The 12,887-nt window shown below is 43.1% G+C and overlaps 1 protein-coding gene across 2 annotated transcripts in view; it reads left to right on the top strand.

The window, feature by feature from the left end:
• SHC3 (SHC adaptor protein 3) overlaps positions 1-12,887 on the top strand; it is a 147,380-nt gene that overhangs the window by 115,872 nt on the left and 18,621 nt on the right. The window contains exons 10-11 of one of the 2 annotated variants that reach the window (XM_036302405.1): positions 1,513-1,671; positions 5,198-5,493. In XM_036302405.1, the coding sequence (XP_036158298.1) occupies positions 1,513-1,671; positions 5,198-5,493 (455 nt within the window). The remainder of the gene's footprint in view (positions 1-1,512; positions 1,672-5,197; positions 5,494-12,887) is intronic. The other variant, XM_036302406.1, reaches the window with a different exon arrangement.

Below are 12,887 nucleotides of genomic sequence, written 5' to 3'. Positions count from 1 at the left end.
TGGCTTGATAGTTTTAAAAAAAGCATTTACATAACATGTATACACCTAGACATGTAAGGAGACACATTATTTATGTTAGATATTTACTTTATTGAAAAAAGTTAGGTTTATTTAGAAAACGAGGTCTCTTTCTGTGTGTTACTCTGGCCAGATCAAGAACAGACCACGCAAGAGGTTCATCAGGGCAGATCAGCCGTACGTAAGTTCCTGGCCTACCATTTGAGACTCATTATTCTTAATAAATTTCAAGTTCTCATTTGAAAGCAATAAATACCTTTTTTCATGAAACAATTAAGAATGTTTCTTGTTAGTTTGCTAGCAGCTATTCCCCTAAAATGACCTTTCGGTGCCGCCATGGCGTGCGCGTCCATGGCCCCGGCTCCGCACCTGCCACCGTGTGAGTCGCAAAGGGTCGCGGTCAGGAAGGCTGTTCGTTGGGCTTTTCATCTCCTCCTTTTAAAAATTAGTCTGTAAAATTCGTTTTACAGGCTGATCTGTTTGCAACGCCCACACACGTGTGAGCTGCAGAGGGCCCCGGCGGGAGCAGGACGTGCACCCAGGGCCAGCCTGTGGGCGCGGGAGCCTGTGCAGAACAGGAGCAGACGAGGGGCAGTTCAGACTTTGCCGGGGCCCCCCCCCCTGAAGGAAGCGGAGGGACACTTGCGTTCTCAGCATGAGGCAGACGGCGATGTGCTCCCGAAAGCCCAGCAGCAGGCTCTGGGGAGCGCTTCTTCCAGAGCCCCGAGCTGACCGCTGGCTGGGCTGACTGCCCGCAGGCTGTGGCAGGTGACCTCTCCCAGGGGACGGGAGCGCCCAGAAGCCATCGGGAGAGCATGCGTGTGAAGGTGCTAGAGTCCGGGATCCCGTAGGAAGAATTAGGCAGTGACCCAAGCGGGTGTGATCGGGCGGCGCCCTTCAGCTCTCCTCCGGTGCCAACAGCAGGGACGCTGGCCCAGCGTGGGCACAGTCGTGGGCACGTAGGAAGTACACACCGGCCCTGCCTGCGGCGCGGGCTCCATCACACGCCCGCGCCGGGCTGTTTTGGAAGAACGCGTCTCAGTTCGTTAGGTAGTGACTTTCTAAAACGGTGGCAGCACCTGCCTTGCCTAACCCGAATGGAGTTAATTTACAAAACGTTCACTTACACTGAACAGGGAAAAGGACAATTACAATGAAGCTTGTTGCTCTTCTGCTCAGTTGTTCGATCTCGGGCCTCGGTAACCGGGATGAGCAGACCCACGCCTGGGGCTCCACTCCGCCCGTCACGGGCCAGCGGCGGGGGCGGGCGTCGGCACGGGCTGGCAGCGCGCATCCTGACAGGCGGGCGCGGATGTGTCCTGGCCGGAGCACAGCAGTGCTGTGATGGGTCAGGGGGGAGACGTGAACTGTGGGAGCCGCCGGGAGACTTCCCTGCGTTAACCTGGAGGACCTTCTGTGTGAGACCGGGTGGCGTGACTGTCAGCGCGTGGGCAGCATTGGCGTCAGAAGAAAGAGGCTCGCTTTCTGTTGCAGGGTCCCTGGACACGGCCAGCATGCCGGGAGGGACGGCGCCGGCGGCCCCGACGGGAGACGCCCCCACCTACGTGAACGCCCCGCACTTCGCTCCGCAGGCCGGGCCGGCTGCGGGCAGCAGCGCCGAGAGCAGCCCGAGGAAGGACCTCTTCGACATGAGTGCGTTTCCATTCGCCTCGCTTTTCTTCTCTTTTGAGGTTGCTTTCTACTCGTTTATTGGAAATCTGTGCGGTCACGGGATTTGCTGCACTTTTCTGGGTATGACAGGCTTCTCAAGGCTTTCAACTTCCACCAACCTCTGCTTTGGGATTCCATCCCTTACTTTTGTCCAGAGACAAAGCAATTTCCCCCTCTTTTTGGCATTGACTTAGCACTTGAAGAACTGCATATGTATTGAGACAAACAATATACATAAATAAATGCACTCATTTATGTATTCACTTCACTAGCCACTGGCTATTGTGTACCAAGTATTGCCTCAGTTGCTGAGGATGCCAAAGGTAACGGCATGGCCGTGTCCTCACAGTTCTCCGTCTGTTGAGCAAGAAATTGCAGCAGACCCTTCTCGTCTGCAGGCACATGCTTGCCTTCCCTCTCATTTTCCTCTGTTCTCCCTCTTTCTCTACCACTACAAGCCTCCCCCCTGCTCTATTGGACACCTAACATGTGTCAAATGCCATTCTACTCACTTTGCCTATATACACAAAACCAAAACAGGCCACGTCTCTATTCTGTGGAGCTGAAATCACCACTATGTATTAGCAGCTGGTAACAAGTGCACGGGTCACACATAAGACAGAGAGAGAGGCAGGAAACTACTCAGATAGCAGTGCGGTAGGGTGTGTGCCAAGGACTTTCTGTTTGTCATAAACATCGCGAAATTAAATCATCCATGAACCGATTAATGGAAGTGGAAGCCGTTTTTAAGGAATTTTGAAAGAACTTCCTTAGCTCACAAGTTTTATATCCCGCCCTAGCTGGTTTGGCTCAGTGGATAGAGTGTCGGCCTGCGAACTGAAGGGTCCCAGGTTCAATTCTGATCAAGGGCATTGCCCAGGTTGTGGGCTTGATCCCCAGAGGGGGCCTTGCAGGAGGCAGCCGATCAATGATTCTCTCTCATCATGGATGTTTCTATCTCTCTCTCCCTCTTCCTTCCTCCCAGAAATCAATAAAAATATATTTAAAAAAGAAGTTTTGTATCCCAAAATTTCTTTTTCAAATTCCTTGAGAATTTAAAGGCTAAAGAGGGGAGGAGATTAACATTTAACAACTTTCTACCACCGGCTATGCACTTATTATTTAATTTAATTTTGCAATGATACTACAGGCAGGTATTATTACTACAGTCATGTGCCACAGAATGACACTTGGATCAACTACCAGCTGCATTTATGATGGTGGCCCCACAAGACTACAATGCAGTTGGAAAATTCCTGTCACCTAGTGATGTCATTGGTGTCCCATAGCGCAGCACATTACTTATGTGTTTGTGGTGATGCAGTGGGTTGTAAACAAAGCTACTGCACTGCCAATTGTATGAAAGTACCAGCTGCATTGGGTGAGTGCCCTCTATGATATTCGTACAATGACAACATAGCCTCGTGACACATTTCTCAGAGTATCTCCATCATTCAGTGACACATGACTGTATTATCATCACTATTGCTGCTATTATCCTTTACAGAGGAGAGAACAGAGAACCTTAGAGGTTAAGTGACTTTACCGCTGGTAAAAGGCAACCTTGCTGGCTTGACACCTGCTGTCCGTGATGGTGCATGTGATGAGGACAGGACTGAGTGCGTTTATGATTATTCGGCACCATGGTAACAGAAGTCTAATTCTCCCCGCCACTTTGGTACCATAGATAGTGGACTCCCATTCCGACTTACAAAGATGACCAGAACCAGAAGAACTAGAATCTCAGTGATTGCGGCGCCTTCACAGTCACCTAGTCCAATCCCTTCACTTTAGTAACGTGAGGCGTGAGGTGGCTTTCCCAAGATGCAGAGCCAAGTGGAGCCGCTGAGCCCCCGCCCCAGTGTTCACAATGCTCACAACTGCACTTCAGTGGCTGTACTTGTTTAATGTAGTCAGTTCACCAGTGATTCCTGGCCCCAGATCTGGGTAGTTAGGTTGGCCTGGGGTTTGAGATGAGAACTATGAGAACCAGAGCTAACGTTTTCTCATCCATCTATTTCTACTCCTGCTCCCAGCAAAAACAAGAGAGGGCCCTGGAAGGCTAGTATCTATTGAAAAGTGTGAAAAAATAAAGGCAGCACTCTGTTGTTTACTTTTAACCACTAGAGCTGAATAACAATGGCGATGATGGTGGTGATGGTGGTGGTGGTGGTGATAAATAGTGATGATAATGGGATAATGGTGATGATGGTGATGGTGGAGATGATGATAAATGGTGATGATGACAATAGGATAATGGTGGTGATGGTGGTGGTGATGATGATAAATGGTGATAACAGGATAATGGTGATGGTGGTGGTGGTGGTGATGATGATGGTGTAGAAAGAGTATAATACAAATTTTCAACACTCCAGGTAATCAGGAAAAAGATAGGGTAAAAAAATAAAAATTTAATCAATGGTTTTAACTTCTTTTCTGCTCCAAAAATATAAATGACTTAATGAGTGCCCAAATGACCTAATTTTGGTTTCATTTATTCACCTCACTCCTGCCCATCCTCTAAGTTGATCTTATTTTACAGCATTTGTTGAATGTTTGTGGAGCAGGAACCATGTCCCAGGAATAATGTTGGGCTTTGGGGTGTAGCTGTGCCCAGAAGGATGCTGTTCTTGCGGTGCTTGCATTGACTGGGTTGGCCATGTGGTCCCACAGTCATTATAACACCAAACATTCGTGTAGCACTCCCCTCATTTTCTCAGAGTGTGTTTGTCCAATTACTTATTTGAAAATCAAACCCTGAGATTAACTTAGGCGTGCCTGCTGACTTGCTTGCTGCTGCTATTTGTTGATGTTAGAGCAGAAGTCTTGCCATTGATGGATGCCCTGCAGTGAGAGGTTTGTTCTGAAGGGCCCGAAGTCAGGCTCACTCTCAGACACTCACACAGAGCCTTTTCCCACAAGGACAAGTGAAGGTCAAGGGAAGGTAGGGCTCCTGGCCTGGGACAAGTCACACAAAAGGCACCCAATTAAACGTCAGTTTTATTTTTTAAAAAAAATTCATCCGATACAAAGATTTTGAAATAAACGTTTGATGGGTTGGGTTTAGGTCTCGCACAAAATAAAAATCTTGCAAATTGTCTTTTTCTTTGCATATTTCCTTCGGTTTGGCAGGTTTCTATCCAGAAGAGAACATGTTTGTTGGAGGCTAGCCAACGTTCCAGAGAAAGTAGACGGCATGTAATATGCGTGGCCTCCTGCGGCGTGCAAAGCCACAGGCATTCTAACCAGCTAGACCTGCGTGTGCTTGAACCCTTGGCACAAGGCCTGGTGCCCAGCTGCCTTGGGAAAGCAGGCTTACCAGAGTCCCGCCAGGATTTGGGCTGTACTTTCAAATGCTTGTTATGACGCGTCTCGTTAGATTATCAGCTGTCATGTGTCTCTGGTTCTTTCTTCTGGGGGCGTTGCCTTGCCTTCTCAGCCCTCACATTGTATTGTTTATCCTTTGCTCTTCCTGGGTCCACCCGTTGCTGGCAAATGCTGTTGGCAGAACCTTTTGAAGATGCTCTCAAGAACCAGTCCCTGGGGCCCGTGCTGAGCAAGGCGGCCTCCGTGGAGTGCATCAGCCCCGTCTCCCCCAGAGCCCCGGAGGCCAGGATGCTGGAGGAGCTGAAAGCCGAGCTGTGGTACCAAGGCCAGATGAGCAGGAAGGAGGCGGAGGGGCTGCTGAAGCGAGACGGGGACTTCCTGGTCAGGAAGAGCACCACCAGCCCGGGCTCCTTCGTCCTCACTGGCATGCACGACGGCCAGGCCAAGCACCTGCTGCTCGTGGACCCGGAAGGCACGGTGAGCACGGGGTGGCTGCTTTCCCTCCTCCACCCACAGGCGCCCGCGGAAGCCCCGATGGCCACCCTCCGGGACCCCGAGCCAGGCCCAGGGCCAGAGCTTTCCCGCCCGAGAGGTAATGCTCCTGACAGCCCTTCTGTGGTCTCACTACTATCCCTTCGTCCAGCCAGTCCGTCTGACCCCACCCTGCACAGTGCAGGGACTGCTAAGTTTAATAAATGGAATTACATGAGCTAACCATGGACTAAGCTCCAGGCTTGTTGCGTGAAAACAGAGAAGCAGGCGGAGTTAGCTGAGCAGTTAGATTAAGCACGTTGCATGTTTTACTGGGAGGCAGGGACGAAGGCTCGGTCTTCAGCTGCATGCGGTGACCTCCTGGTTCATAGGTCAGTGCTCAACCCCTGGGCCATGCTGGCTGGGCCTGGAATTACTTTTGAAGATGATTTAAGGTAGAGACCCAACATTTTAAATATCTCCATGTAGTGAGCCAATCTTTTGGTCACGATTTGTCAAATAATTCACCTGTTCTCTGTGGTGCTGATGCTCTGCCTGTTAACACTGAGTCCCTGTGTCCTGGGCTGTTTCTGCACCGTCAGCTCTGTCCTATTGACCTCGCTGTTTAGTGTTTCTTGTATAAGAAACTGTGATAGTCATTATGGCTTTGAAACTGTCCTAACCTCTGGTGGGGTGAGCCTTTCCTCTTGATTCTCCTGTTGGTAAGTTGCCTCACCTATTCTCACATCCTCATTCTTCTTTGTTCAGATTTTAGATTCACTTTATCAAGGAGGGAGGGGGGAGAGAGAGAGAGAGAGAGAGAGAGAGAGAGAGAGAGAGAGAGAGAATATGCTGGGGTTTTGATAAGATTTGCATTGAATTTATAGATTAATTTGGGGAGACCTGACATTTTTTAATATTAAGTCATCATATCCATGAGCATGGCATAAGGCTCCATTTACTTAGTTTTAAAGATGTCCTTGGTTAGAATTTTAAAATTCTCTTCAGAAAGCTCTTCTGTTTCCTGTTAGGTTGCTTTCTAGTGTCTAGTTTTAGTTCCTGTTGTAAGTGGTATGTAATTTTTGGTTACTTTTTCTCTATAGTTATTGCTGCAGGGAGAGGAATGTGGTTGCAATCGTTTTACTGGAACTGCGTTGCAAACACTGACAGTTTTGTTGCCTGCCTCCCAGTCCCTGTCCTCAGTGTTCTAATCCCACCTTGCTGTCTGGGGCATCTTTGAGCATTGGCCAGGAGAGGGCGCCCTCGTCTTGTTCCGAACCTGAAAGGCAATGTTTGAGGTTTTGTTCCATTAAGGATGATGTAAGCTTTGGGTAGACTGCCCTTGTCAGTCTAAAGAATTTTCCTCCCCTCCCCTGCCCTCCCTCCCTCCCCTCCCCTCCCTCCCCTCCCTCCCTGCCCTCCCCTCCCCTCCCCTCCCTCCCTCCCTCCCTCCCTCCCTTCCTTCCTTCCTTCCTTCCTTCCTTCCTTCCTTCCTTCCTTCTGTTGTTCATTCACTAAGCAAATGTGTACCTAATGGCTACTAAATTCAGGCATTGTTTTTATCATCTGGGATATGTTCATGAATCAGTTAAAAGAACAAGCCTCTGCCCTATTGGAATTGGTGCATATTAATTACCTAATTACTTTTATCATGTGTAGGTATTGAACTTTATCAAATGCTTCGTCAGTGTCTTTTGAGATAATTCTGTGGTTTTTTTCTTAAGTCCATTATTGTGGGGTAGTACATAGGCAGATGTTTCTGATGTTATGTCTTGGCATGAACCTTCTTTGGTCTTGACATGGGAATTGTGAAATGCATTGTTGGATTTGGGCACCTAGTTTTTTTAGGGTTCTTCAGTCACTGTTCCTAAGTGAAGTGTCTTCGTTGTGTTTGCTGCTGTCATTTGTGTGTGCTCATCTGGTTCGGGTGTCAAGATTATAGGGTTACATTCATCCCTTCCAATGAGCTAGATTTACTCCAAATAAGACACCTTCCCTCACCATTTTATCTCAGATAGAATCCCCTGGATAGTCCCTGACTTATTTTTACTCTCAAGCACTGATCACACACAAGCACTCGTTTACTTGCTAGTTTGTTTGTTATTTGACCCCTCCCCGGCCTGGACTATAATCGCGGGGAGGTAGCCGTTTGCTCACTGCACTGCCCCTGAGCGCCTAGGTTTACTCATTGCTGCTACTTCACGTTTTTGACAAGATTTTGTTTTAGTTTTTCTAGAGTTTGTTTTCTAGAGTTTGTTTTGTGCCTGGCACATAGTAGGTATTCAATAAGCATTAGACTAGTAAATTCCTAAATTAACCTCAAGTTTTTTTAGGAATTGAGAGCCCAAGAAGGTGACGTGGGGAGCTAAGGATTACCAGCTACTGGCAGTCATAGAATCACAAGTAGGTTTTTCTAAACAGAATCAGTCCAGAGTTCTTTCCATTTGCATAGGCTGTCTATTAATTCATTTATTTTTATCCAAAGAAAACAGGAGAGAAAATGTCTCAGCAATTCAATGAGAATATAATATTTCAGTTGAAAATTTTAGGTATTTTTTAAAAATAAAAAGTTAGCCTGACCGGTGTGGCTCAGTGGTTGAATGTCAACCCATGAACCAAGAAGTCACAGTTCGATTCTGATCAGGTCACATGTCCAGGTTGTAGGCTCAGTCCCCAGTTGGGGGTGTGCAGAAGGCAGCTGGTTGATGATGTTTCTCTTTCCATGATGTTTCTCTCTAAAAAAAAATCAACAAAAACATTTTAAAAATCTAAAGTTAAAATTTAGCTAAATTATACCATCTTATAGTCCTATACATTTATGTCCAAAAACATAAACTAATATTTTTAATGGATTAGTCTCTTAAAGTATGTAGAAAACAACATTTAGAATTACAAACCAAATATTTAATAATAGTAGTTTTTATAATCACCTATATATTTAACTTTACTGTGATCTTTATTTCTTCATACAGCTTCTAGTTACTTTCTAATCTCCTTTCCTGTCAACCTGCAGAACCCCCTTTAGCAATTCTTATTGGGCAAGTCTAGTGGAAATGAACTCTCTCAGCTTTTGTTTACCTGGGATTGTCTTGATTTCTTCACTTCTGAAGGACAGTTTTGTCAGATATAGGATTCTTAGTTGACATGTTTTTTCTCTCTTAGCTTTTTAAATGTATAAATCCACTGCCATCTAGCCTCTAAAGTTTCTGATGAGAAATCTGCTGATAATCTTACTAAGGATCTCTTGAATATGACAAGTCACTCTTTTTTACTGCTTTCAAACTTCTTTCTTTGTCATTGTCTTTTGACAGTTTGATTATAATGTGTCTTGGTGTGGGTGTCTTTGTATTCATCCTGCTTGACATTCATTGAGCTTCTTGGATGTTTATACATTCATATCCTTCATAAAATCCGGAAATTTTCTGTTTTTTCTTCAAACACTCTGTCTTCCCCGTTCTCTCTGTCTTCTCCCTCTAGGACTCTCACAATGTGTATGTTGTTCTGCTTAATGGTATCCCACAGATCCTGTGGGCTCTGTTCACTTTTCTTCAATCTTTTTTCTTTCTGTTTCTCAGAACTTGATAACCAAATTCCCCAATTTTGTCTGCTTAAATACGCCTTTGAATTACTCTAGTGAATTTTTCATTTCAGTTATTGTCATTTTCAGTTTCAGGATTTCTCTTCGGTTTCCATTTAGTAGGCTTTATTGATTTTCCATTTTGTTCATACATCTTATTTATTTATTTTTTTCAGTTCACATCTTTAGTTCTTTGCGGATCTGTAAGACAGTGTTTTAAAGCCTTTGTCTATTAGATGTGCTACTAGGTCCTTTTCCGAGACAGTTTCTGCTGGTTTATTTTTGCCTTTGAATGGTACATACTTTTTTGTTTCTTTTATATGCCTTGGGATGTTTTCTGTTGAAAACTGAATAGTGAATCTAATATCTAATTGGACTTTGGGAATCGCATTTCCCCTCCCCCAGTCCTGGGGGTTTCCTTTTTCTTTTGTTTTCGTAGTTGATGTAGGCGATGTCTGTGCCGAGAGTCAGCCTGAGGCCAAATTTGCGGTCTTTCGGGTATTTTCTGACTCCGCCTAGTCCCTCGGCCTGTGCAATGATTTTCTAATTTTTCTTGTATATGAATTACTTTTGGATGTCCTAGTCTTTACTATGTGTCTACCTAAAGAGGGAAAAGAAATTAATGCAACGGAGGAAAAGAGAACAAACCCATTCAATTCCTTCTTTTTCAGACATATTTGTATTGATTTCAGAGAGAGAGAGAGAGAGAGAGAGAGAAACATCAATGATGAGAGAGAGTCACCAATGGGCTGACTCCTGCACACCCCACACTGGGATCAAGCCCACAACCCAGGCATATGCCCTGACCAAGAATGGAACTGTGACCGTAGGCCAATGTTCAATTTGTTTGTGTGTTTTTTTCTTTTGTTGCTCAGGCTTTTGGTGTTATATCTTAGAATTCTTTTTAAAAATCCATTAAGATTTAGCTGCATGCTTTTCTGGCAGCTTTACAGTTTTAGTGTTACATTTAAGTCTTTGATCCACCTTGTATATATAGAGTAAGGAAATGGTTCAACCTCATTTTTTTGCATGTGTATGTCCAGTTTTCACCGCATTATTTGTGGAAAACACAATTGTTTTCCCCATTGAGTGAGTTTGACATCATTGTTAAAAACCAATTGACTGTGTGTGTGTGTGTGTGTGTGTGTGTGTGTGTGTGTGTGTGTTTCTGAATTCTCAATTCTTTTTCACGGCTCTCAAAGTCTGTCTTTGTGTCAGTGCCACACTGTTTTGATTCCTGTTGCTTTGTAGTAAGTTTTTAAGTAAGAAAGTGAGTCCTCGACTTTTTTTTTTTCAGGATTGTTTTGGTCATTCAAGGCCCCTTGCAACTCCATATGAACTTTAGAATCAGCTTGTCAATTTCAAAAGAAAAGCCATTTGGGACTTTGTAGGGATTGTGTTGGATGCAGACCATTGGTGTTTAGATGGGGGGAATATAGCCATCTTCACAATGTAAGTCTTCTGATTCATAAACACGCATGTTTCTCCACTTATTTCGATCGTCTTTAATTTCTTTCAACAACGTTTTGTGCTTTTCAGAGTAGGTTTTTCACTTCTGTTGAATTTATTTTAAAATATTTAATTTGTTGGATGCTCTTGTGAATGCAATTATTTTCTCAATTTCATTCTCATAGTGTGCATTGAAAGTGTAGATAAATACAATGGACTTTTGTATAGTGATTTTGTATCCTGCCAATTTGCTGAACTCTATTAGTTCTAATAGTTTTTTTAGTGGGTTCCTGGGGGTTTTCTACATATAGATTATGTTATCTGTGAATACAGTCAGTTTTACATTTCCTTTCAAATCTGATGGCTTTTATTTCTTTCTATTAACTAATTGCCTGGCTAGAACAATGTTAAGTAGAAATGGCAAGAGTTAAGGGAAATAATCCAGTTACTGATTTTAAGGGAAATAATCCAGTCTTTTGAATTAAGTATGATGTTAACTGCGGGTTTTATGTGGATGTCCTTCATCAGGCTACAAAAATTTCCTTCTTCTCCTAATATTTTTTTAACATGAAAGGGTATTGGATTTTGTCAAGTGCTTTTTATCTATCTATTGAGATAATTTTAAAATTCTATTTACATGTATTACATTGATTTTCAGATGTTGAACTTACCTTGCATTCCTGGGAAAATTTCCACTTGGTCATGATGTATGATTCTTTTTATCTGTGGATAGATTTGTGTTGCTAGTGTTTTTTGTTGAGAATTTTTATATAATATTAATAAGAGATATTAATCTATAGATTTTTTTTATGGCTTCTTTGTCTGGCTTTGGCATCAGGGTAATACTAGTCTTATAGAAGAGTTTGAAAGCATCAGTTTGGAAGCATTCTCTCCTCTTCTACTTTCTTGGAAGAGTTTCTGAACAATTGGTGTAATTCTATAAATATTTGGTAGGATTCAGGAGTCAAGTCATTTGGTCCTGGACTTTTCTGTATGAGTAGTTCCCCCCGCCCCTGCTTTGGTCAGCATAGCTAAATGTTTGTCAATGTTATTGATCTTTTCAAAGAACCAGCTTCTGGTTTCATTTATTTTTTCCCCTATTCTCTGTTTTGTTTTATCTCTGACCTAATCTTTATGATTTTCTTTCTTCTGCTTGTTTTAGGTTTATTTTGCTCTTCTTTTTTTTCAGTATCTTAAAGTGGGAGGTTAAGTTATTGATTTGAGACCATTCTTTTTTCTTAATATAGGCTTTTATAGGTATAAAATTCTCAGCATTGGCTGCATCCCATAAGTTTGGTCTGTTGTGTCTTCATTTTCATTCATTTTAAATATTTTATAAGTTTTCTGATGAATTCTCCTTTGACCCATTGGTTATGTAGGAGCTTACTAGTATTGTTTAATTTTTACATATTTGCGAATTTTTTTCCTGCTTTTGATTCTTGATTTCATTCCATTTGGGTCAGAGAAAATAATTTGTATTAGTTCTATCATTTTAAATTTATTTTATTTATTTTATGGACCAGCATATGGTGTGCCCTGGTGATAGTCAATATACACTTGAGAAGACTGTATTTTTTGATGTTTTTGAGTGGAGTGTTCTATAAATGTTTGTTAGGTTTGTAGTATTGAGCAAATCTTTATTTTCCTTATTGATCTTCTGTCTTGTTGCTCTATCTACTATTAAAAGTGGGATATCTAGTTCTTTAACTGTTATTGTTGAATTTGTCTATTTCTCTCTTGATTTTTGTCAGTTTTGCTTGATGTATTTTGGTGCTCTGTTATGTTTTATGTTTATAATTATACTAGAGGCCTGATGCACAAATTCATGCATGGGTAGGATCCCTCGGTCTGGCCAGTGATCGGGGCCAATTGGGGCCGGTCAGGGGGAAGGATAGTGAGAAGTTGGCCGGTCATTGGGAGGGACCACTAGAGGTTGGCTGTGGGAGCACACTGACCACCAGGGGGCAGCTCCTTCCTTGAACATCTGCCCCTTAGTGGTCAGTGTGGGTCATAAGAGTTGCTTAGGCATATATATATATATATATATATATATATATATATATATCACTAATCTTGTTGGTTTGACCTTTTATCTATATGAAATGTCCCTCTTTATCTCTAGTAACGTTTTGTTTGTTTGTTTTGAAGTCTATTTTCTGATATTTGTATAGCTTTCTTGTGATTGCTGTTTGCATGATATATATTTTTTCCGTTCTTTACTTTCAACTTACCTGGATGTCTGAATCTAAAGTGTGTCTTTTCTAGACAGCATTTAGGTAGATCATGTTTTATCTACTCTGACAGCCTATGCCTTTTGATTGAATTATTTAATTTGTTTATATTTGATGTTATAATTGATATAGTTGGATTTGCA

The sequence above is a fragment of the Myotis myotis genome, unplaced genomic scaffold, assembly GCF_014108235.1.
Source record: "Myotis myotis isolate mMyoMyo1 unplaced genomic scaffold, mMyoMyo1.p scaffold_m19_p_31, whole genome shotgun sequence".
In the NCBI taxonomy this organism is placed as follows: Eukaryota; Metazoa; Chordata; class Mammalia; order Chiroptera; family Vespertilionidae; genus Myotis; species Myotis myotis.
The sequence above is the reverse complement of the archived record's forward strand: the minus strand, read 5'-3'. Positions and strand labels throughout refer to the sequence as shown.